The following is a 25,371-nucleotide window of genomic DNA, read 5'->3' as shown; positions in this document are numbered from 1 at the left end:
AGTTATCGGCTAGTTTCAATAAAATATATACCCTCAGTTACCTAATGGAATGTAAACAGACGCATACCAATGTCTTAATAACCGTTTTGCCCTGTTATGAGTGGATGTGTATATCATAAAGCCAGGAATTGTAAGTTAATAATGTTATATTGTATGAACTGTAATGAACTGTATGCATAGGATGTGTGTAAGCAACTGGCAAACATAGCTAGCCCAAACATAGCTAGCATAAGTAATCTTATAATAATAGGATAAGCTGACTCGGCTACTGTAGGGCTAGTAGAGTCATTAGCATTCAGTGGGAGCACACACTGACATCTTCCTCTTTTAGTTGTTGTTACAATTCAAACTGCTCTAAAATATCACAAGTCAGACACTTACAGAAAAATAACATATCTGCATAACAGTTTAAATTAATAGAAGTTGATTGCAAAACACAATTGTACAAAATCTGATTCTTTGTAGAAATTGACTCTTAGTCCAAAACCACACCAAAAACAAAACATGATTTTTTTTAACTAAAAAGACACAAAAATCTAGTGGATGTAGCTTACAATAATTGTCCAAATCAAGAGAAACCTAAACGAGTGGGTGGTTTGGACACTCTTCCCGACCTAGTGACAACTGAGGAAAAGCTTGAACTCATTTGATTAGGGTTGGTTGCACCTGTCGATGCAGGAGTGGCGGTGCCACTCTGGTCAACAGAATTGGGAACAACAGCTAACTGACTTTGCTGAGCAGACTGGACCGGAACCAAAGTTTTATCAGAATTAGTACTTTCAACCAGTTTCTGTTGTTTATCAAGGTTATCATTAATCAAGGTTCTATCAGAATTAGTACTTTCGAGTCTCTGTTGTTTATCAATGTGATCATTAATCGAGGTTTTATTATAGGCATGAGAAGATCGGTTAGGTCTCAGAGATTTTATGTTGCGCCTGAAAACTTTGCCATCCGATAATTTGATGTAGTAACTTCGAGGCGTTTCCGCGTGTTAACAATAACACCTTCTGCCCACTTTCTATGGCCTAGTTTACACCAAACTTTCATTCCTACGCAATACTCAGTGGGAAGGGTAGCTGTGTTGTTCTGAAATATAGCTTGTGATTGTCTTTTAACAAAGCGACTGTGTATTTCCCCTAGACGTAGTCCTTGAGGCTTGAGTTGGTGGGGTAGGCAATGCAATTGTTCTCTTAAATTTCGAGCCTGTAGCAAAACTGCTGGAGATGGGAGTTGGTCACCCAATGGAGTTGACCGTAATGTGGCCAAAACATCACACAATGTCTGACCAGATATCAACGCCTTTCTGAGGCTGTTTTTGATGGTTTGATTCATGCGTTCGGCCAACCCGCTAGAGCGTGAATGATAGGGAGAGGAAGTTATGTGTTTAACGTCATTATCCTCAATGAAGCATTTAAATTCATAAGATGTGAAATATGACGCATTGTCACTGACCAAGGTTTCAGGCCGACCAAAGTCGATGAACTGCCTTTTTTGGTAAATCTATGACTTCTAAAGACCGAGAAGTTTTTAATTGATAGCAGGCTGGCCACTTCGAGTATCGATCTACTGTTACCAAATAATCGTTGCCATCGAGGTGGAAAATGTCCATACTAACCGATTGCATAGGGTATTCTGGGATATCATATGGTTCAAGGCTATACTGACTGTTCGATCTCATGTATTCTTGACAAACAGAACACGATTCTATCAAATCTCTAATCTGACCTAAATAGCCTGCCCAATAAACTGCACCTTTGGCTCGCTCAGTACATTTACTAACTCCCATGGGACCAGCATGTATTTGGTCCAACACCGTTTTTCTCATTGCTATAGGAATAACCATCTGGGCCCGGCACAGTAACAGGTCATTATGCATTGTGAGATCAGATTTTACATTCCAGTAAGGTTTTAGTGGCTCAAGACAAACATGTTTAGTAATTGGCCAACCATGCTTTATGTATGACGCTAGTATCTGCATTGTGGGATCTAGTTTCGTTGCCTGACTCAACTTTTCCTTGAACAGAGGCTGTGTGATAATGCCTGTGGTTATTGAATCAATCTGATCATGATCTAGTGCTTCAAGTTTATTAGCCTCAGCACCGTAGCTCGGAAAAAATGCACGTGTCAACGTATCAGCTAAAATTAGGTTTCTACCTGGTTTATGAATTAAAGTGTAATCGTATCCTTGATTGCGTAGTCTCATACGCATCAATCTAGGGCTAAACTCATTTAAACCCTTTTTCATAATTCCAATTAGTGGTAGATGGTCTGTTTCTACCATGACATGCTGCCCGTATATGTACTGATGAAACCGCCTCAGACCATATTGAATCGCGAGGAACTCCTTCTCAATTTGCGCATCTTTTCTCTGTGTTTCCGTAAGGGAGCAACTGGCATATTCTATTGGTTGGCCTGCATGCATTATTACTGCTCCCATGCCAAACTGACTGGCATCAACTGATAGGGTAACTGGCAATTCTGGATCAAACATTTTTAGCGTTGGGCTAGATGATACGAGGAATTTTAGTTTCTCAAACGCCTGCTCAGCTGCTTCGCTCCAGGACCATTCTACACCTTTTTTAGTTAGCTCGCGCAGTGGGGTGGTAACTTCCGACAGATTCGGACAGAACTTAGCTAGATATGTGGCCATTCCTAAAAGCCTACTGACGTCATCTTTACACTCTGGTTTTGGCATTTTTGTAATTGCCTCCACCTTACGAACATCGGCCCTGATAGTACCATCGCCTATAACGTGACCTAGATATTTCAACTCAGACTGCCTAAAATGGCATTTCGACTCTTTCAATTTCAGATTACAATCCCTGCATCTCTGCAATAGCAACTCTAAGATTTTATCGTGCTCGGTTTCAGTCGCTGCATGAATCAACAAATCATCTACGTAGCATTCCACTCCTTCAATGTCTTCAAATAATTCTGACACGGTTCGACAAAATATCTCAGGACTAGAGGATATTCCGTAAGGCAATCTAAGAAATCGATATCTAGAAATGGAGTAGCAAAAGTCGTCAACAAACTGCTAGCCTCATCTAATTCAATCTGCAAAAATCCTGAGGTTGCATCTAACGTAGTGAATACTCGAGACTTTGAAAGTTTAGCAAATATTTCACTAGCTGTTGGTAATGCGAAATGTTCGCGTTTTAGATTTTTATTTAACTGTGTAGGGTCTAGACAAATCCTGAGTGACCCGTCAGGTTTCAGTATGTTTACTATAGGGTGCACCAGTCAGTTGCTTGTCTTACTTTAGCTATTGTGCCCTCACTTTCCATATATTGTAACGTGAACTTTAGTTTATCCCTTAGTCTAAATGGGACCCTCCTAGCACTTTGTATAACAGGCTGAGCATTCCCTTTTAGTTGCAAAGCATGCTTACATGGCAACCTGCCAAGACCATTGAACACATCAGTGAATTTTTTAGCTACCCTATCTGTGATGGAATCAGCCCTATACACCAACCCAAGCTCAATGCAACTGGGCAGCCCCAATAAAGTTGCCATGTTTGTATCAGTTTTTACGACTATAAACTCCACTGTATGATACTTATTGCTAACATCCACCAGTAACATAGCCTTGCCTAATACATCAAGTGCATGTCCACTAAAAGACACTAATGATCTAGCATGCTTGACAATTGTCACCTGACTTACCTGACTACATTACATGATGCTCCCGTATCCACTTTTAATCGTAATAGCTTACCATTGCATTTAGCATTGATTGTCCATTCTCTTCCGTCATTGATGGCAAATGCAATGTCTCCGGTATTAACGTTGTCAGGTTCCGATACCTCATTGGCAGTGTTGTTACTGTTATTTCGTGAAGATAAGCATGCAGTAGAAAAGTGATTTTTACGGGAACATTTCCTGCACACCTTTCCGTAAGCTGGCACCTCCCTCGTTGTTGTTCCATAGCACAGTATTTACAGTTCTTCATCGTTTGTAACGGTCCAGTTCTATATTTTCTATCCGATTGTAGGTTTGGGCTCTTGCTCTGTGACAAGGATACTTTCTGTTGTGGGGGTACGACACTTCGTATGGCATTAACACCATCTGTCGGGTGGTTCACTTCTATGAGGTATTGCGTGGTAGCCTCTTTATGTTGGCATACTGAGATAACCTCTTGTAATGTAGGATTGCCTGGCAAGTTGAATATATCCTCACGAACCAACTTAGACGATATACCTGCTACAATTCTGTCCACTAGCGCTTTGTCTTTCTCATTAGCATGGAATTCACAAGTTGTGATGAGGTCTCGAAGTGCTGTCACAAAGCTTTCAAATGGCTCGCCTTGCTTCTGAACTCTGCTGTGAAATTTGAATCGCTCAAAGACTGTCTTTACCTGGGGGTTGAAGTGTTCAGTGAATGCTTTCTTTACTTCTGCAATGTCTTTTCGGTCTGCTATGTTCAGTGTTCGAAATATTTCTTGGCCTTGTGCGCCAAGCAGTGTCAATAAAGTCGCAACTTGTATTTCTCCATCCTTTTTAGTCTTTTCTGTTGCTATCATGTAAAAATCATATTGCTCGAGCTATGCTTTCCAACTTCTACTAGTCTCGCTGGGATTGTCTGTAGAATTTACAAAACTTGCCGGCGGCTTGAGCCCTCCTTCTGCCATGTTTTCTTTTCGTTCTCCTCAAAAATCCTGTCCTGACACCATATCATAAAGCCAGGAATTGTAAGTTAATAATGTTATATTGTATGAACTGTAATGAACTGTATGCATAGGATGTGTGTAAGCAACTGGCAAACATAGCTAGCCCAAACATAGCTAGCATAAGTAATCTTATAGTAATAGGATAAGCTGACTCGGCTACTGTAGGGCTAGTAGAGTCATTAGCATTCAGTGTGAGCACACACTGTGACAGTGTAAAAGTTATAATACGCATAACTAATCCAAATCCACGCACAACATCAGTGTTGAATTTTCATTGCCATTTCATTCTATTTTGACTATGTTCAGTTTATGTACTTTTGCTTTGTCATGTGGGAATTAATTTAATTATTACTGGTTCAGGCACAAGTGAAGGTGTTAAGCTATTGTAAGCAATACTAATATTTATCAGTAAAAGGTGCTTCGTCATTCTATAAGTTCAACAATTAAAATACCCAACCAACCAAATTCTAAACAATGATATTAAGGACAAAAGGTTAAAATAGCAAACAAAAGTTACACCCTTACTCGAACGGTTGTCCATGTTTGCTTGCTCGGAATCGTACGGCTGCGAGTTTCAACAGTCAAACGAGAGTCTTGGCAGTCTTTATATGTAGAGGCTTGGTAGTTGCGATAGAGAAGTACAAAAAAGAGGATCAGCTGATGATGGAGAAGGAGGCTCCATAGGTAGAGAAAGGTTAGAGGCTCAAGAGGCAGAGGGAAGAGAGAGGGTGTCTCCAGAGGCAGAGGAACGCGCCTCAGCAGGTAGAGGGAGCCTCAGCAGGTCTTTGCGAGATAGATAGATTGACCAGCCTTGAGTTGTTGGAGTTGTTCTCTTTTCTAGATGACTCTGTTAGCCTGTGAGCAGGTGTTTAGACGATCAGGTTCTGTTCTTTATGTCACATAGGGTTAGCAATTGAGTGAACTTGTTTTAAGTACGTTCATAAGAGTATAATGATTGGAAATGATCACTAACTCTAATTGTCTTGGTCATGTCTGGTGCAGGTCTGATATTTTTTAATGGTTTTCTGGTATGTCAATTGATGTACCTTTCTTCATGGGCTACTTTCACAGGAGGTTTTTAAGCTGCTTGTAGATGAGTATATGATCACTATCTTTATCGCTGTTCCTCTAATGTATTAGGTGTCATGTTCATTGTAATATTGTGTGTCTCCGGAGTTCAGGCGTTTCTTCATTATGCTATTTGCTTTTGCAAATACTTTTATACAACAGCCCTAACTAGCTGGTTGAATATGGGGTAAAGCGCTTTGACTGGCCTGTTAGTCACATGGCTAAGTAACCAGAATCACATGGTATCATTAATTCTTTAAAGTTGGCTGACTCCTAATGCTTATCGATACAGAGCCGACTAGCCTAACAAATGGGATCGAAATTAATCATCATTGTGAAAAAGAATAGCCTGAGCAAGCATGTACACGTAACTTATTATTGTAGTTATTATTATTGTAGTTATTATTATTGTAGTAAATTCATTCATCTCATAAAAATACACTTGCCAAAGATGACATAATTTTAGCCTGAGCATGGCTCTCTTGGGGGGGGGTAGAAAAAAACCCTGGGATACATAGCAACACCTGGGGAAGACAACTGTAAAAGTCGACTTCTGCAGTCGCTAATATCATAATCATTATTTCCGAAGGAGTATCATGTGACGGTCTTATTTATGATCTACGCGAGTATTATGTATTATTTTTAATCTGAATTGGCAGCAAACAAACGCAGGTTGGTAAGTATGAAATGTTGGTTGCATAATAAATCAATCACAGAAGTTATATTATTTTATATGTTTAGTTAATTATGTTTTGATTTAATTATAATAAAATATTAAATAAATTTTCACAATAACAATACAAACATAGCAAACGAATAGCAATAAAGCAACAAAAATGAATCACACACATTAATCACATCACACACAAATCATCACACACTGCTGGTAAAGAAAAGTTTATCTAGTAAAAAGTAATCTCAGTTTTATTTTACTCGCAAGGATTGTGATTACTCACGACAGTTATTATGAACAACTCGGACCTACCACTGCAAAACGGTGCCATCTGAAAGCAAATGCTTTTTCCGAAGCCAGTAGGAAGAACTATAAATTGGTCAAAACCTGCGATAATATGTTGTAAAGCTTGAGACTGTTCTGGTCTCAGTGAGACTATGCCTAGCTTTGATAGATGATTTTTGAATCGCTCCATTTTTTATCAGTATATGAAATGAAACTGCAAACATGAAAACGCAAGGGAATAGTAACATATAGTTCTTATCGTTTTGTTATTAAACGGGGTATTATGTAATCACCCAGCCTATCAAAAACATTGGGCCTTTTACTAGATCAAGTCACTTGACCGTGATGATAAGCTTTTAAATGCGCTACATCAAATACATCGTGAGATCTGAATCTATCGACACGCTTCCATTAGTATCTGTCTGAACGTCATATGTGTCATATGTCGCTCTTTTTGCAGAAGTTATCTTACCTTTTTTTCGCTGTGTCCCAGGCTCTCTTTCTCCCCACCTCCAAGAGTTGCTGACATGCCCAGGCTAACATTATCCCGAAGTCCGTAAGAGTAACAGAACACAGATTGATTCTAGTCGATTCCGTAGTGATGTGGATTTTAATGACTTGATCGTTATTAGTTAAAAATAATATATATCGATATAAATAGCTAATGTTCTCAACTCCATGCTGCCAAAGGGTAGGCCCCTTTAATTTGGAAAGTGGAAAATTGGAAAATTTATCATTCATCCACTGAACAACAGGTAGTTGCAGTACCTTTGCATATTTATAAACAGTAAATGATAGTAATTTACCATCGTGGAAGGGGTAATGCACTAGCAATAGGACTGAAAAAGGAGATCTCAACATCATGAGAAATCTAACAAAATGGCTCAAACACAAAGCTACCTCTTTTACATAATAGCGACCCAAAGTATTTGATAATTCATTTAAAAAAATCAGAGACCAATCAGACACGATAACAAAGTTTTAGTTTTTAAAGAAAATATTTTTAGTTTCTGTAACACCCACATTTTATCTAATTACAATACAATAGTTGCTCGGATGTTGGTTTCTGTAACACCCATGTTTTATCTAATTACAATACAATAGTTGCTCAGGTGTTGGTTTCTGTAACACCCACATTTTATCTAATTACAATACAATAGTTGCTCAGATGTTGGTTTCTGTAACACCCATATTTTATCTAATTACAACACAATAGTTGCTCAGATGTTGGTTTCTGTAAAACCCACATTTTATCTAATTACAATACAATAGTTGCTCAGGTGTTGGTTTCTGTAACACCCACATTTTATCTAATTACAATACAATAGTTGCTCAGGTGTTGGTTTCTGTAACACCCATATTTTATCTAATTACAATACAATAGTTGCTCAGAAGTTGGTTTCTGTAAAACCCATATTTTATCTAATTGCAATACAATAGTTGCTCAGATGTTGGTTTCTGTAACACCCACATTTTATCTAATTACAATACAATAGTTCTCAGATGTTGGTTTCTGTAATACCCATATTTTATCTAATTACAATACAATAGTTGCTCAGGTGTTGGTTTCTGTAACACCCATGTTTTATCTAATTACAATACAATAGTTGCACGGATGTTGGTTTCTGTAAAACCCACATTTTATCTAATTACAATACAATAGTTCTCAGGTGTTGGTTTCTGTAACACCCATCTTTTATCTAATTACAATACAATAGTTGCTCAGATGTTGGTTTCTGTAACACCCGTATTTTATCTAATTACAATACAGTAGTTGCTCAGGTGTTGGTTTCTGTAACACCCATATTTTATCTAATTACAATACAATAGTGGCTCAGATGTTCGTTTCTGTAACACCCGATTTTATCTAATTACAATACAATAGTTGCTCAGGTGTTGGTTTCTGTAACACCCATGTTTTATCTAATTACAATACAATAGTTGCTCAGATGTTGGTTTCTGTAAAACCCACATTTTATCTAATTACAATACAATAGTTCTCAGGTGTTGGTTTCTGTAACACCCATCTTTTATCTAATTACAATACAATAGTTGCTCAGATGTTGGTTTCTGTAACACCCATCTTTTATCTAATTACAATACAATAGTTGCTCAGGTGTTGGTTTCTGTAACACCCGTATTTTATCTAATTATAATACAGTAGTTGCTCAGGTGTTGGTTTCTGTAACACCCATATTTTATCTAATTACAATACAATAGTGGCTCAGATGTTCGTTTCTGTAACACCCGATTTTATCTAATTACAATACAATAGTTGCTCAGATGTTGGTTTCTGTAACACCCATATTTTATCTAATTACAATAGTTGCTCAGATGTTGGTTTCTGTAATACCCATATTTTACCTAATTACAATACAATAGTTGCTCGGATGTTGGTTTCTGTAAAACCCACATTTTATCTAATTACAATGCAATAGTTGCTCAGGTGTTGGTTTCTGTAACACCCATATTTTATCTAATTACAATACAATACTTGCTCAGATGTTGGTTTCTGTAACACCCATATTTTATCTAATTGCAATACAATAGTTGCTCAGATGTTGGTTTCTGTAACACCCATATTTTATCTAATTACAATACAATAGTTGCTCAGATGTTGCAAAAGAAGTTTAGCAAATTTTGCTGAAATTGATTTGATACAATTACTTAACATTGAAAACATTTCTCGCTTCTAGAAAAATAACAATATCCAAATTAAAACTAACAGCATTCTAATTTATAAGTCAGCTGTGTTATTGTTAAAGGCTGGCAAATAGTTTCGTTTCCAGCTCAAATCTTTTGTTGAGACAAGAAGGTGGATACATCCCCAATATTCTGCAGGCCACTAAACTGTGTTCTTGGTCAGTTTCGAGAAAATTTTATAAAATCTGGTGGAACCATAGTAAGACTTTCATGCAAAATAGCCATACGGGTTTTCATTTGCTAAATAGTGTTAAAATATTAAGGAGTTCTGGTATTTTTTAATGTATTTGTTAACTACTTCACTTTGCCAGTTTCTATTAATTATTTTACATGTAATTGTGTAAAGGAAACCTTGATCCCGACCAGTCTGTGACTTTATATGGTTGGAAGTTGAAGCACTATTTATTGCCACCGACTTTGTACATTAGCTATAACGAATAGTCCTAGCTTGTACATTAGCTATAACGAGTAGTCCTAGCTTGTACATTTGCTATAACGAGTAGTCCTAGCTTGTACATTAGCTATAACGAGTAGTCCTAGCTTGTACATTTGCTATAACGAGTATTTCTAGCTTGTACATTAGCTATAACAAGTAGTCCTAGCTTCTACATTTGCTATAACGAGTAGTCCTAGCTTGTACATTAGCTATAACGAGTAGTCCTATCTTTAATGTTTCATATATTTGTATATAAATACAATCATAACACAAGAAGCAAGTGCAATAAACAGGTGCAGCTATTATATTTTCCATGGGTGAGCGTTGTCTCTCTTACAAAGCTCTATCTTTTTTGTTTGGTCAGTTGGCTGAAGTCTAGCTGGTGGTGTACTCAGAGAGCTTGTTCTGCTTGACAGCGATGTTGGCATGGCTGCTGCTGTCAGAATTGTGTCATTTATTAGATTTTGTTGGCGATTGTTTTTTCATTTACTAGAGCCATCTGAATTTAGTGGTGGAATAGATTTTTCTTTTTAGCATCTCTCAGTTTTTTCTGAAAGAAAAATAGTCAATGAATTTGTTGCAAAGTGCAGCAAAATAGCCATCATATAACATGTATCAGATTGTGCCCCTCGTTTGATCAGATTTTGAGAAAAAGTTTAAGAATAGCTTCTCAAGCTTAGACTGCATAATCAAAGATATTAGTACGTGGAAATGTCACGCGACTACATTGTAGACAGCGGACATCTTTATTGCAAGTTTTACCTAGATGACAATAAATTAAGTTGTAAAAATAATTTAGGAGTCATAGTTAGAATATTTTGCTGCAACCCGGTTGTCAGTGATTGACTATTTGGCGAGTATATATATATATATATATATATATATATATATATATATATATATATACTGATGAAGAAGAAGGTTGCAGTTCACTAGAAGAGAGTGCTCAATATTAAAATAGAGCATTTATTTAAACTATATTAAGAACTGAAAACTTTTAAAACATTTTACAAATTAAAGTTTCATGGTTGCTACCATTCATCAGGTAAAATTAAAATGAACTGAAGCTCATATGACTGTACATAAAAACACATCGAGTAGCTTAACGATAAAGGCCAGCTACATATACGGTAATACAACAATTTAATTGGTTCATGTCACAGCATTGCAAATTAAGTGCTTATTTGAATGTCTGCACTTTGACACAAGCTCGTTTCTTGAGTTTAAGCTTGCAAGCTCAGGTTTGTATAAAATGAAGTATTTCTCCCAAATACACAAATTACAGCGTTTACTGGTCTTATTGTAACTACTCGCTTTTTTCAATACTCTCCACTTGATGTCGTACTGGATGGATCGATCTTTAAGCTGCCATATATAATTACTTAGTTCTGTTGAAGTTCGTTTTGATGGATTGTGGAAGCTGGTACGATGGTTGTAATAGCTTTTCTTTTCTTTCTTTTTCTTTTCTATATATATATATATATGGGAGAGTTAATCTTAATACTAGCTGTTGATTAGTGACACAATGCAGCTGGAGAAATTAGTGGATGCATATTTCATGAAATATTATTAAATATATTTATTCAAACAAAATGAGTCATTAGTTTTAATTGTTACACCGTGAAACTAAACAACTCAATATCAAATAATTCCTGGTATATGCGAAGGCTAAAACGTGAAACAACCTGCATAAATTATTTTGACGGTTCAATTTGTTTTTCGGCGAGATTGCGGTGATGTAAACAGATTATTGCAAAGTCTAAATATATGGTATACCAATGAAACAGTATTAGTTGACATGCATGCAAGTTTTATGGCAACTACATGTATATGTACTTCTGTATGAGTTTTAAGATAGCCGCTAAAAAGAAGTTGCGTTGTGAAATGCTAGCATGAAGGCATGTACAAAAATAACATCATCAAGAGTTTAGGACATTTTACACTGTTATGAGCTTCATTCATCGCATTCACTTTGTATGTTGAAGCTATCTGTTTAAACACAAATAGTGATTTACTAACTGTTTCTTAATTTCACGGACTTGCATATAGGCTATACATGTATATTTAAATCACTTGCATGGAGAAATAAAATTTCATTTATCTAAATGCACTAGGATTTGTTGTATTTACCCTTAATAATTCACAGAGAAGATGAGTGATGGAGAACTGGCATTCGCTGACTCGGATGAAGAGGAAGAGGAGTTTTATGAAGTCGACAAGATTGTTGATCATAAAACTGAGGTGATGCGTGAATCTTATATGTGCATTAGAACTTACCAGAATTGTTACCAATATTTAATCTGTAAGTAGAGACCAAAGGCTTACAAAAATTAAGGGCAGTTCTTTGTTGAGCTGCAACCAGACTTCCGCAGTTGATCCTTGGTCAACTTATAATTATGGTATTCAATTTCGTCACTTACATTCCCTATATCTAGCTCAAAATGTGAGAATCCAACAAGAAGTTGCTGGCTCACAATGAAATTGGTGACTTCAACCGTCACGCAACCTTTTCACCATTGCGTAACCAGCTGTTATCAGTTTTGTAATTACCATTGTATTCCTTAGAATACTCAAAATTCTTTCTTCTGTAATCTTTTTATACACGGAAAGGGTTGACTTTTCCTAAATTATATAATTAGTTAGATACAGATATAGTAAGTTATCTAATATATTAGATACAGTATATAGAAAATTATACAATAATTATATTACGTATAGATATATTAAATTATATAATAAATTAGATATATATAAATAAAGTAAATTATATAATATGTATAATAATATATAAGATGTAGCATAGTACTTTTTCTTTATGCGCCTGAAGCTGAAACAAAACATCCTCTCCACAATGTCAAGGTCATGTCAACACTGAATGACTCAATAAATCGATAAACTCTAATACAAATACCTGTTAAGTCATCATCCAATGTCTTAACATATTGAAAACAAATAATGTTATAATGGACAAAATATTTCATTATTCGAATGTCTTTTAAAATAGCTTTTAACAGTTAAAATGCATCAATACAGCTTGATAATCACTTTAAACCAATTAGATTTATTCTATGCGCTAATGTATGCAAAATCAGTGCATCGAGCTAGCTGTTTAGACTTAGCGTTAGACTAGCTGTGCTACCCGGCATTGCCCGGGTATTAAAATGAGCTTATAAACAATGAGAGGTAATGAGAGTTGCTTGTCACTTGCTATTAGTCTGGCACATTGCCAATGGGTAATTTGAGTAAGCTCATTAATAAGACCGCTTCTCCTGATGTTACACCATCACGTTGTGTCGTGACAAAGAGCGGTAGTGTATTTGCTCCCATATAGCGGCGTATATCGCCAAATGAATTCATCAACTGGTATGGCTGAATTGGTAAAGCATCGGACTGGTGAAGTGGAGGGTCTGAGATCAAATATTCTGCGATACGGATTCTTTATTCCAAGATATTAAAAGCTATAGTTGGACAAACGCAGACACATGTACACAAACTTTAAGAATTATATATAAGATTTCAAGTAGTTAAAAATTCCAAGTTAATTTTGTATTTACACTGATTCATTTGTCAGAAAAGACATCGTAAGTTGCATAGGAAGTTACTAAGTAGACTAATTAGAGTTTCTTGACAATTGGCTCATTGATATGAAGTCTAAGCTGGTTTTCACAATCCATAGAGCTAATCAAGTTCAAAGACACATCAATCATACCAAACTTTAACTTTTGCTGCTTATAGCTGATCACTCTGTCTTCACGCCTTATCTTCAACTAATCCTAATAGAGATGTTTTCAACATTCTGAAACTAACTGATGAGTGTGTCTGAGTAGTTCAAAAAATCAATAGATATTCAAAGGTTGACTTGTTACTCACAAGTTTTATGCTTGCAAAAGGTGGAAGCGGCTCTTGCAAATAATGCGCAAGAAAATGTCGCGCAAGCTATCCCATTTTAAACATTTTCCATGCTTAAGTCATTTTATTTTGAACGCGTGCTACTAGGCAAGACAGGAGTGTCCCCTATGACCTTTGGCATAGAACTCCTTATCTTTTTTAACAAAGCCACCTGCGTTAATGTGCAACACGTGAATGTCCATTGAAACACTTATCACGCAACAAGTCAACGTGTGCACAACTCCAAATTAGTATCATCTGCGCAATAGAAACACCGTATGCGTCTATGAATACTTACTTTCAATACTCTATTGTAATTCTCTATGCCTATGTTTATGCCTTTAAGTTTGTTTATAAACTATTATTTACAATCCTGTAGCTCTCTGGGCAAGGTTGAAACTTTCCTTAGGAGTTAAGCGTTGATTCGTTTTGAACATTAACACTAAAAATTAACTGGCTAAATGAACAATGGGTTTTAATAACATTTCTGCAGTTTTTGTTGCGATTTCCAGTTTCTGGTTGTCTCAAAAATCTAAACATTTCAAATTTAGTACTAGTCATCTTCAATGGGCTACTAATGATAACTGTACAGCTATTCCTGCTATATTCTCTTCAATCACTGCAGAGGGATAAATATATGTATATCCCGCATATTGTATTCAAGTATAGTCTACGTAACTCTTTTGTAAGCTGCAATTAGACTGACCTATATGCTTTTGAGTAATTCTATTGTAGATCTCAATTCGATTGGCTTTAATCTGTTGGGTAACTTTATTATGAGCCATGATTAGACTTGTAATTGAGTAATTTTTGTATGACCTAAAATCATACCAAGTTGTGTAGCTCTATGTTAGTCAACCATATGTTGTCTTTTTATTCACTCTCAGCTACTAAAAAAATACTTAATTTGGCTGGCCATTACTACCAGCAGAGTATTTACAAGCAGAGCATGCTGGGAGATTAAGATGTGTCCATTATTTAAAAATGACTGATTATTGCTTCATGATTTGCAGCTATTTATGTATTTAAATTTGTTTATGATTTAGTTTCTTTCACATACTGTTTTCCTGAGGCTATGAAACATTCTCTCAGGCTTTTCAAGCATCATTGAAAAAACTAGTAAATATTTGTGTGAAGTAAGCGATTTTGGGATAAATCCAAATAGTTTAGTGAAAGTGCAGGTTTTTAAAATAATCGTCTCTTTATTATCTCTTCATTTTTGCGGTTTGGAGCTTCATCTGTATGTTTAGTAGAGGTTCTTTAGCTACTATTCGATTACCGAATGTTAGTGACAGGGTTCACAGGCAGCAGTAAGAGTTGCTTCCTCTTGTAAATTACATAAGAACTAGTGGCAATTATATTATTGCCAATGCAAACGCTCTTGCCTGGTTTGGTTATAGTTTCGTTTAAACAGTTTTTCAATGACGTCATAATACTTCCATTAACAAGCACATTACATTTCGCTCAAGTATTTGACAATTTAGATGAGGTAATTTTCATTCTACCCTTTTATGTTCAAAAAATATTAAGCCATATCTTATTTATTGGTCTTTAGAATCTAATCATTTTGCATGTTGCTTTATCTATAGAGCTTTATTGGTTTCATTACCTTCGGCTCTTATCTTCATGCTTTTGGTTTCACTGGTTTCTTCAGTTATGAGATATTGAAAATGGGTTTCGTTTTTGATAAAAGAAGCCGTAAATCTTTACTCAGGGAAAGAAAACATTCTACAAAGTACGATGGAAGGGTTATTCTCCAAGCCAGGATACTTGGGAGCCACAAGATCATCTCGGGGAGGGTTGTGATGAAGTGATCGCTGCCTATTTTGATTGGAAAGCGGCGAATGTCAAGAACAAGCATAAGGTAGGTTCAGATACACTGCTGCCTTTACTAAGGTAGCTCTATATGCCGGCTCTCTCAATATTATACTGAATGCATTATTCTAGGCTGGTAAGGATTTATAAATGTAAAGAAGTTGCCAAACGGCAGCCAGTACTTTCTGAAGTTCATAATTGACGGTCACACCAGTTATGAACACCAGTTATGAACACCAGTCATGAACACCAGTCATGAACACCAGTTATGAACACCAGTCATGAACACCAGTTATGAACACCAGTTATGAACACCAGTTATGAACACCAGTTATGAACACCAGTTATGAACACCAGTTGTGAACACCAGTTAGATCCCAATACAAGCCATTTCCTGCCCTATTGTAGTTTAGAGATGAATTCTCACAAAATTTTAGACGGTTCATCAGAAAATATCAGTTTATTTCCATCTTTCGCGATTTTTTTTATGTTTGAGCTGGTCTGACTGCTAGGATGTTTCAAGATTGAATTCAACAAAAGTTGATCGAGGTTAAAACCAGGGTTGGCTCGGTTTAAACCAATGGTTTAAACCGAGTGGTTTAAACTAGAGATGCCCCGATTCTAATTTTACCAGCCGATTCAGATACCGATTCGATATACTGATTCTCATTGAAAAATAGTCCGATTCAGATACCGATTCAGATCTTTTGGGGTGCATAGATTAATTGTTAATTTTATTATGTAAATATAATGCAAAGAAAATATAAATCTTGATGTATTCTTTGTTTGTATTTATGGAAAAAAGACATACATGTATATACATTCACATACTGCCATACCGTGCATCTAGTAACAAAACAGTCCATGGTTCTTGAAATCCGTTGTTAATAATGGTAATTACTGTTAGTGGTACAGCTTTATCTGTGATAATTAAGTCTCTCTTTTACTGCTGAACCAACTGCTGCGCCTGTACAAGTTTAGAGCAAATAAATGTTCTTTTAATTACCGCTCGTGATTCAATTATCCCAGTGAGACGTCTTTATCTTGTACCACCATCGATGTAACCAGTAGTACTGAAGGCTCACTTGCCACAGATGATGGAGGACAAGCTAAATACCGATAAGCCACGGAAGTTATTTTATTCAATACAAATGATACATCATATAGTCAGGATCAAGAGAGAGATAGATAACTTTATGCATCGGCTGCTCAAATTACTTTCGTAATGCTCGTAAATAGAAACATTACACCGCATTCTTGTTTCCCATGATTGGCTGCAATAAATCATATCGCTGTAATTGGGAAATACCGCACTTTGTGATTACGTCCTGACTAAAGCCAAAATATTCCTCAGCTGTGTGGATGTTTATTACGCTATAGCCATGAAATAGATTGTGTGACAGGCTCGGAATTCATTAGGTAAAAAGAAGGAACTTGCAGCTGATAATTTCTTATTAGTCTAGTAGGCTAAAATACGGTTTTCTGCTAAATAGTTGACCTGTAAAAAGTATTTGAAGTTTCCGATTTTTTAAGAAGAGATCGGCCGATACCGATTCAGATACTTAACACCCATATCGGCACCGATACCGATTCCGATATTAGAATCGGGGCAACTCTAGTTTAAACCCCGTTTAAACCAGCCCGAAAAAACTGTTTTTATGGTTTTTTCGGTTTTTTCATTATTTTTTGTGAAAAACAATATTTTAAGCTCCTAGCGGTTCATGTGCGGTAGAAATGCAAATATATGTAATTATCAGCTGTGGAAGTTTATTTAGGACACAGTAGTAAATTGATGGCAGAGCTCAAGTTGAAACTACATGAAATCCTAGTACAACAATGAATTAGTGAATTTCATTTTCAATTGGTTTTATCAAGGGATATGATGATCTCTTTACTGATGATATATAAAAACCATGTGAAGTATACTAATCCAATCATCGTCTCTAATAATGACTGAATATTTTCTCAAGTCTGGCCAGTGAGAAAGGATTGCTTATAATTAGAAATTAAAACAATAAAATCCTTTTGGGCAAAAGCTTCAAGTTTGCAAACTAATATTTCATTTATTGGGCACAAGCCAAAGTAGTTGGATTGTTAGAATTCAGTTTATCAAGTTTTTTGTGTTTTGAAAAGTTAAAGTTGTGCCTCAAATTTCCAACATGCCTCGCAAACAGGATCCCGTTTGGCAGTTCTTCACTCGAACTGCAAAAGGCAAAGGTTTTAAGGCAAAACGTAATAGGTGTGCTGTCGTAACGCGAGGTCACGCAGATAGGCTTAAAGCTCACATAGCTAAATGTCAAACTGAAAACACCAATTTAGACAGTGATGCTAATATTCAGGTGATAGAAGTTGAGTCATCTGCCACTGCTGCAAACACTAGCAATTCATTTGCATTATGCTCTGCTCTACACTACCACATGACTAATCACTTGGAACGAAGTTCCTACTTATACATAGAGCTGTATGTAAAATATTCACTTTATGTGATAAGATTTCTGCTCTGTATTTTATCGTGTATTTTATCGATCATGTTTGATTTAAGACCCATTCTGAAATTTCCATGTTTTCTCTCTTTTTTTCCCATAACAACTCCCACAGTACCATCTTTAACAGATGATTCCACATATGTATGTTCAATACTCAATCATGCAGCTATAGTAAGTGATGTTAATTAGACTTAAAATTGCAAAAACCTTGGTAAAATTATAAAAACCATAAAAACCTGTTTAAACCATAAAAACCGGTTTAAACCAAAAAACCTGGTTTTTTCATAAAAACCGTGGTTTTTTCCAGCCCTAGTTCAAATACTCCGATCAAGCGAAAGTGCGAATATGAGATCTGTAGTTTCAAAGAGACCGACAGAATAGAGACTCGTAATGCTGCCGTTTGAACATAATAAGCTTGAGCTATAACAACCATAGCAACTGGTGACGCAATCTTGCATGTTATTTTTTCTGAGCGTTTTAGCCGCGACCAAGATTTGTCCATTGTAATCTATAAACATTTTTTTAGTCAGATCAGCTCAAACATCAAAAACAATTGCAAATGGTAGGAAATTACAAATACCTTCTGTTAAAATAAGTTCATCTTCAAGTGCTTTTGCTATGATCTGACTCATGATGGACTATACTTCATTGTCGCCCATCCCTATATATATAGTACGGCTTCATTGTCGCCCATCCCTATATATATAGTACAGCTTCATTGTCGCCCATCCCTATATATATAGTACAGCTTCATTGTCGCCCATCCCTATATATATAGTACAGCTTCATTGTCGCCCATCCCTTTATATATAGTACAGCTTCATTGTCGCCCATCCCTATATATATAGTACAGCTTCATTGTCGCCCATCCCTTTATATATAGTACAGCTTCATTGTCACCCATCCCTATATATATAGTACAGCTTCATTGTCGCCCATCCTTTTATATATAGTACAGCTTCATTGTCGCCTATCCCTATATATATAGTACAGCTTCATTGTCGCCCATCCCTTTATATATAGTACAGCTTCATTGTCGCCCATCCCTATATATATAGTACAGCTTCATTGTCGCCCATCCCTTTATATATAGTACAGCTTCATTGTCGCCCATCCCTTTATATATAGTACAGCTTCATTGTCGCCCATCCCTTTATATATAGTACAGCTTCATTGTCGCCCATCCCTTTATATATAGTACAGCTTCATTGTCGCCCATCCCTTTATATATAGTACAGCTTCATTGTCGCCCATCCCTTTATATATAGTACAGCTTCATTGTTGCCCATCCCTTTATATATAGTACAGCTTCATTGTCGCCCATCCCTTTATATATAGTACAGCTTCATTGTCGCCCATCCCTTTATATAATTTTAATATTGCATTTCAGAGATATAATAAACATATTTCTTTATTGCTGTTGTTAGTTAAATTACGTACAGTATCATAGAGCTTGTCTTGTATCAGGTTGCTTTCCCTAATTTTTTTAGAAGTATTCTTTCTTTTGTAGAAAAAAGGAGTTGTACCGGATACTTCAAGGTTTGTCTTTGTCAAATCCACTAGTAGAGTTAGTGCAGATTTTTATAATATTTCTTATCTCATCTATATCTAGGTCATCGTCGATTTTTACTCAATTTAGGTCGTTCCTTATTTTTTAGAATCTTCCCATAAAACTAGAACCTTGAATAACTGCTGAACCTTTAAATATAGAATGAGCAAAGGATTGTTGACATTGTAAATCAATGGAATTTGTTGACAAGCGTGAAAAGTGGGCTCTCTAGTTTCTGAACACGTTTCGATTTTTCATGGCAGTTAACTCTAAGTTATAAACATTTGTTAATCACAATATTTTTGATTATATAAAATTTCATCTGCAGTTATCTTTTCTAAAGATTTTTAATCTCTGTTAAGTATATCTTCAAAGTATGCAAAAGCAGTTTGAGTCGTGCGGCTGTTCTATTGACTGAGACAAATTATCTCAACGAAGTTGCAAGAATAACCTGAAGTTGGATAGTCCAGGTGCTAATGGGACTGATGCTAATAGAAAATTTCCTTCAAGGCGGTCGGTATTGTTCAATAGGTTTTTGTCTCTTTAGAAATGATGGAAAAGGGTTGAAGAACAGTAAACCGGTGCCGCAGCCAGGTTCGTCTTCTTTTTATCTCCAAACATTTTTAAGAGCAGTTTTTAATTTGCACATTTGAAGTTTTAGCATGTATTAGTTGATTGGCAGGAGACCCGCTAATACAGCCACCGGCAAGTTTGTCGGGACAGGAAGCCCATAATATTGTTTATTGGCAGCCCATGGCAACCGACTCTTATCATTTCCAGTTGTCGATGCTCAGCTGCTGGTTCCTTGATTATCGATGTAGGTTTATGCAAAGCAGTCTTGTATGGTATATGCAGTCATGTATGGTATATACAGTCATCAAAGGTCTAACACATCGGGTCAATCTATGCTGAGAGTCTGTAGATCAATAACACCATATAGCTTGTCTAATATCCTTCGCTGTTGTTCATCACAACTGCTTCTCAGGTAATAAAGTGGGGAGCAATGGAATAACTCCAACCGCTCCATTTAATATAGAAAAAGCATCGACTCTCATTCAAGAGTTTAACCAGACGAGCATCTCACAGGATGAACAGGATAGGAGCAAAACTTTACTGAATGCTTCTACGAACAGCGTCGAACTGTCTATCTTCAATAATCAGACTCCAAACAAAGGAGAACAAATCTCACTCAACAAGTTGAAGGCGGAACAATTGAACATTTTAACATCTCGGTCAGAGACAGACACTAGCATGATGGAGGACAGCGACACGGCTGGTGCTGACTCTATAGAAGATGTGTTCACTGTAAACCCGTCAACACCAGTTTTTCGTGAGCATTCCTACTTGCTATTTGAGATTGTATTACTATTACTATAGCATTCCTACTTGCTATTTGAGACTATTACTGTATTACTATTACTATAGCATTCCTACTTGCTATTTAAGACTATTACTATTACTATAGCATTCCTACTTGCTATTTGAGACTATTACTGTATTACTATTACTATAGCATTCCTACTTGCTATTTAAGACTATTACTATTACTATAGCATTCCTACTTGCTATTTGAAACTGTATTACTATGCTTTGTGCGGTCGTCGTTTGTGCACTTCTTCAGTGTGCTTCCGTCGGCTATTGGCTTCAGTGTGCTTCCCTCAGCTATTGGTTTTTTTCAAGTTGTTTTCAATCCTATTAGTATTGTGAAGCTTGTCTACTATATTAGAAGAGCTGGTGCCACTCTAAACACGGTTTTCTTACATAGTTACCAAAGGTGTTTTGTATTTGGCTTGGGAAGTATGACGTTGCTTTAGAACCAGTACATTATGATGGTTGCGAGCTGGGAGCAAAAACAAATTGGCTTGAAATTAGAGGCACTCTAAGGTGCAGTATATCAGTATTACGGTAGCATAACCATAGATCTGGTTATATTAACAATGGTACATCAATTGGCACCCGTTAGCTAATAGAAATTAAACTATGTATGTACTGTAAAACTAGAGCTAATGGCGAATTATACTGCGCCGAGTTTGCAACTCGAGTTGTGTAAATGTAACTCGAGTTGTACAACTCGAGTTGTACAACTCGAGTTGTACAACTCGAGTTGTACAACTCGAGTTCATCAAAACCCAAGCCGAGTTCTTTCAACAGCAACTCGAGTTCAACAACTCGGCTTGAGAACATCTCATCTCATTGTTTCATTTTCTCTAGCTATATGGAATTTTTTTCGGTGCATCATTAAACGCCGTTGAACTAATTTCTATGTTCATTTTCGGTGTTCATTCAGTTTCTTGTCAGGTTCTAGAGAGATAACTCTTTTTTTCATTTGAAAAAGAAGTTGCCTGGCTCCCACATAGATTGTTTTTTAGTTTGCTTCTTACATTCTACAATTGTTTTTGTTTCGTTATATTTATAGAAATAAATATGCGCAAATATCACCAATATATATAATTTAAATGTGTATATATATTTAATTTATTATTATTAAATTTCTGTAAATGAGACACCCCAATTACTCACTTTGCTTTTTTTACAAACCCGTGTTAGATTTGCGTAACATAACTCGAGCTCATTAAAAACCTAGGCTGAGTTGTACAACTCGGCATTTCGAGTTGTACAACTCGAGTTGTGAACACGCAACGCGAGGCACTGTAAGGCGCCATACCGTATCACCTGTTCACCGTGTCATCTGTTTGTAGAAAAGCAAGTTGAAAATGAATCTCAATGCTGCCATCAAGCAGAATTTCAAAGCCTCAGGGCTCAAGAGTATGATAAGCTCTCTCGTCATTATGAGACTGGGTCAGATGCAGACATGGTGACAGATTCGAGGAAGTGCATTACAGTGCTGATGTCACAGCTGTGTGATCCAGTAAGTTAGCTACTGAGTGATACAATATTAAAAGTTGAAAGGCAAGATTCCAGTTCTTTTTAAAGTTTTAGCTCTTGCATTGTAAAGCTGACGTATTAGAATTTTTTATACCAATTGTCATATATACATGAATGTTAAAATATGCTTTTACCAAACTTGGATAATGTGTGGCCTGATCTTTGCATGTTACAAACATTGCATTTGGCAAAGCGTATGCCATAAGTTTATGGGACATTGTTGCATTTATTGTGGATACTATCTATAGAATACTACTGTATCTATAGGATATTACTGTATCTATAGGATATTACTGTATCTATAGGATACTATTGTATCTATAGGATACTACTGTATCTATAGGATATTACTGTATCTATAGGATACTATTGTATCTATAGGATATTACTGTATCTATAGGATACTACTGTATCTATAGGATACTACTGTATCTATAGGATACTACTGTATCTATAGGATACTATTGTCCCTATAGGATACTACTGTATCTATAGGATATTACTGTATCTATAGGATACTACTGTATCTATAGGATACTACGGTATCTATATAATACTATTGTATGTATAGGATACTACTGTATCTATAGGATACTACTGCATTTATAGAATATTACTGTATCTATAGGATACTACTGTATCTATAGGATACTATTGTATTTTTAGGATACTACTGTATCTATATAATACTACTGAATCTATAGGATACTACTGTATCTATAGGATACTACTGTATCTATAGAATACTACTATAGGATACTATTGTATTTTTAGGATACTACTGTATCTATATAATACCACTGTGTCTATAGAATACTACTGTATCTATAGGATATTAGAAACTAGCATTGTTTCTTACAGTTGAGCTCTAAATTTTCTCTGCAGAGTTGCACAAATATGGATGGGATATTTGAAGAAATAGAAGCCTGTGTTTCTCGCTGGTGTAAAAAGGCTCGTCAGCAACTGGATCCCACGACGATGTCCTTGAGCACTGCTCTGCTCGTTGTCAGCGAGGGTAGGAACATGAAAATTGGTTAATCCCATTGCTTATCTGGTTACTCATTACTGACGCTAAACTTAGTAAAAGCAATCTCACCGAATGAAAACAAGTAAATATTAGTTCGTAAAGGTGGACAGCAAACCATTGTTTATTATGTAGCCGCTATCCTAGCCAATCCGCACATCTACAAAGATGACATCAGCAAAGCCATTCCCGGTAATTGGATGCCACTGCACTTTGCTGCCGCCAGGCACAAGTTTGATGTTTGTGACTGGATATTGGAGCAGGGCTGTTGGTCAGACACTGTCACCATCAATCAGGAGACCCCTCTCACCCTGGTCAGTATTGCTATTGCTATTACTGCAATGTTTATTCTAGCCGACCAATAATTGTAGTGAACCAATAACTCCAACAATTGTCAAACTTGCTAAAATTGCTGGAAAACTCCTGCTAGGCAACGCTTAGAGCAGTAGATAAACAGTTCAACCTTGTTACCACTCATTTCTATGGGTGGGTCATTCAACTCTGCTATCACTCGTTGTCAAGAGTGGACAACTGCGGTTTTTTTCACAATCGTCGCGGCTAGTGGTAGGGTCAGCAACTATAATACTAATTGTAGTGGAAGGACAATTCCAATGGAAGTAACGCTATTTTGTTTGAACTGTTGCAATGATGGTAACAATTGTAATGGCAAAACAACTGTAGTGTTAGCAGCATTGCCTTCATTGATTCATAGTTTGTTTGTCTAAAGTTGTACGGTACTAATGGGGTTAACCTCTGGTACAGTGGTGACCTGAATTATGGGACCGTCTAAAAATTATTTTCGCGTTCTTTGCCATTTATAGCGTAAACTCATTTTCTTTGCTATCTCAGACCATACATACTCTATATATTTGATAAGTAAGTTTTCTAGACAATCTGTCTGCCACCAACAATATTCTCAAGAAATACACACTATTTACTGGGCACCCATTTTATCCCATCCTGTGATTGATAATAAGTGATTGACCAACCACTTATTATCATCCACTTATTATCAATCAAATTATCTTGTTTTTGCTTCGTACTACGTAAAAAATTCCATCTAACGTAGTGTCAAGTCAGCCGAGTTCTCTAATTCGATTTGAATGGTAGCCTATCTTGCTGCACTCGCGAGAGAAAAAATGACATGCATATAGCGTCATATCTATTATCTATACAACTTCCATAACTTTTTAGTTCATCATGATAGATCGTCAGATGTGTCAACAAAACAGAGAATAGGTTGCTACACAATTGTTCATAAATATTTAGAGGCGATCGATTGGTGCAGGTGTTACAGTGTCGGTCTACCAATGTGAGTATCACGAATTTCAGTATCATCAATAGCTCTTTTTTATCACAACCTTGACCCCTGAATACGGATAGACGACGCACAGGTAGATGCCGCTCTTTTTGTAGTGAAAATATATTTTTGTTTTGTTTCATAAAACAAAAAGGCGTATAAAATATTTTTTATTAGTTGTACCTTGCCGAATAGACTTGGCTCTCTAAAAAAAATAAACAAATCATTGTAAATGGGCGTCGATTGGTTTGACAAACTATGGATGCGCACTCCCCATCATCTGATTGTAAAATTACCGCAATCACAGTCTGTAAAACCAGTGATAATGATCATAAAACCAGTCAAGTTGACCAGAAACAGGAGAAAAGTTGTCGATGTGAACCAAAAGTACCACAGTTATGGCCCACAAGTTAAAAAGTTATGTCTAGTTTTTCTTTTGAATGGCCAAAAGGGTGAGTTTAGATCTTGTAATGGATTAAGCAATTTACATGTATTTACTGTTTGTATAACATAACATCCCTATAACGTAGACAGTCCTGGGACGGATTATTCACATTGTATGAGCGTCTACTGTAGTTAAATGTATGTTC

General features: G+C 36.3%; 1 protein-coding gene across 3 annotated transcripts in view; it reads left to right on the top strand.

Moving 5' to 3' along the window:
* Window positions 1-25,371, top strand: part of LOC137403975 (uncharacterized) — a 40,431-nt gene that overhangs the window by 402 nt on the left and 14,658 nt on the right. The window contains exons 2-9 of one of the 3 annotated variants that reach the window (XM_068090122.1): window positions 11,980-12,074; window positions 15,436-15,585; window positions 19,533-19,561; window positions 20,119-20,165; window positions 20,608-20,901; window positions 22,271-22,440; window positions 23,343-23,472; window positions 23,617-23,795. In XM_068090122.1, coding sequence (XP_067946223.1) covers window positions 11,985-12,074; window positions 15,436-15,585; window positions 19,533-19,561; window positions 20,119-20,165; window positions 20,608-20,901; window positions 22,271-22,440; window positions 23,343-23,472; window positions 23,617-23,795 — 1,089 coding nt within the window. In that variant the 5' untranslated portion in view covers window positions 11,980-11,984. Of the gene's footprint in view, window positions 1-11,979; window positions 12,075-15,435; window positions 15,586-19,532; window positions 19,562-20,118; window positions 20,166-20,337; window positions 20,389-20,556; window positions 20,902-22,270; window positions 22,441-23,342; window positions 23,473-23,616; window positions 23,796-25,371 lie in introns of those variants that run through there. The other 2 variants (XM_068090121.1, XM_068090123.1) reach the window with 2 other exon arrangements.

This window comes from Watersipora subatra, chromosome 9, assembly GCF_963576615.1.
Source record: "Watersipora subatra chromosome 9, tzWatSuba1.1, whole genome shotgun sequence".
NCBI classification, from domain to species: domain Eukaryota; kingdom Metazoa; phylum Bryozoa; class Gymnolaemata; order Cheilostomatida; family Watersiporidae; genus Watersipora; species Watersipora subatra.
This window is presented reverse-complemented; position numbering and strand designations above follow the sequence as displayed.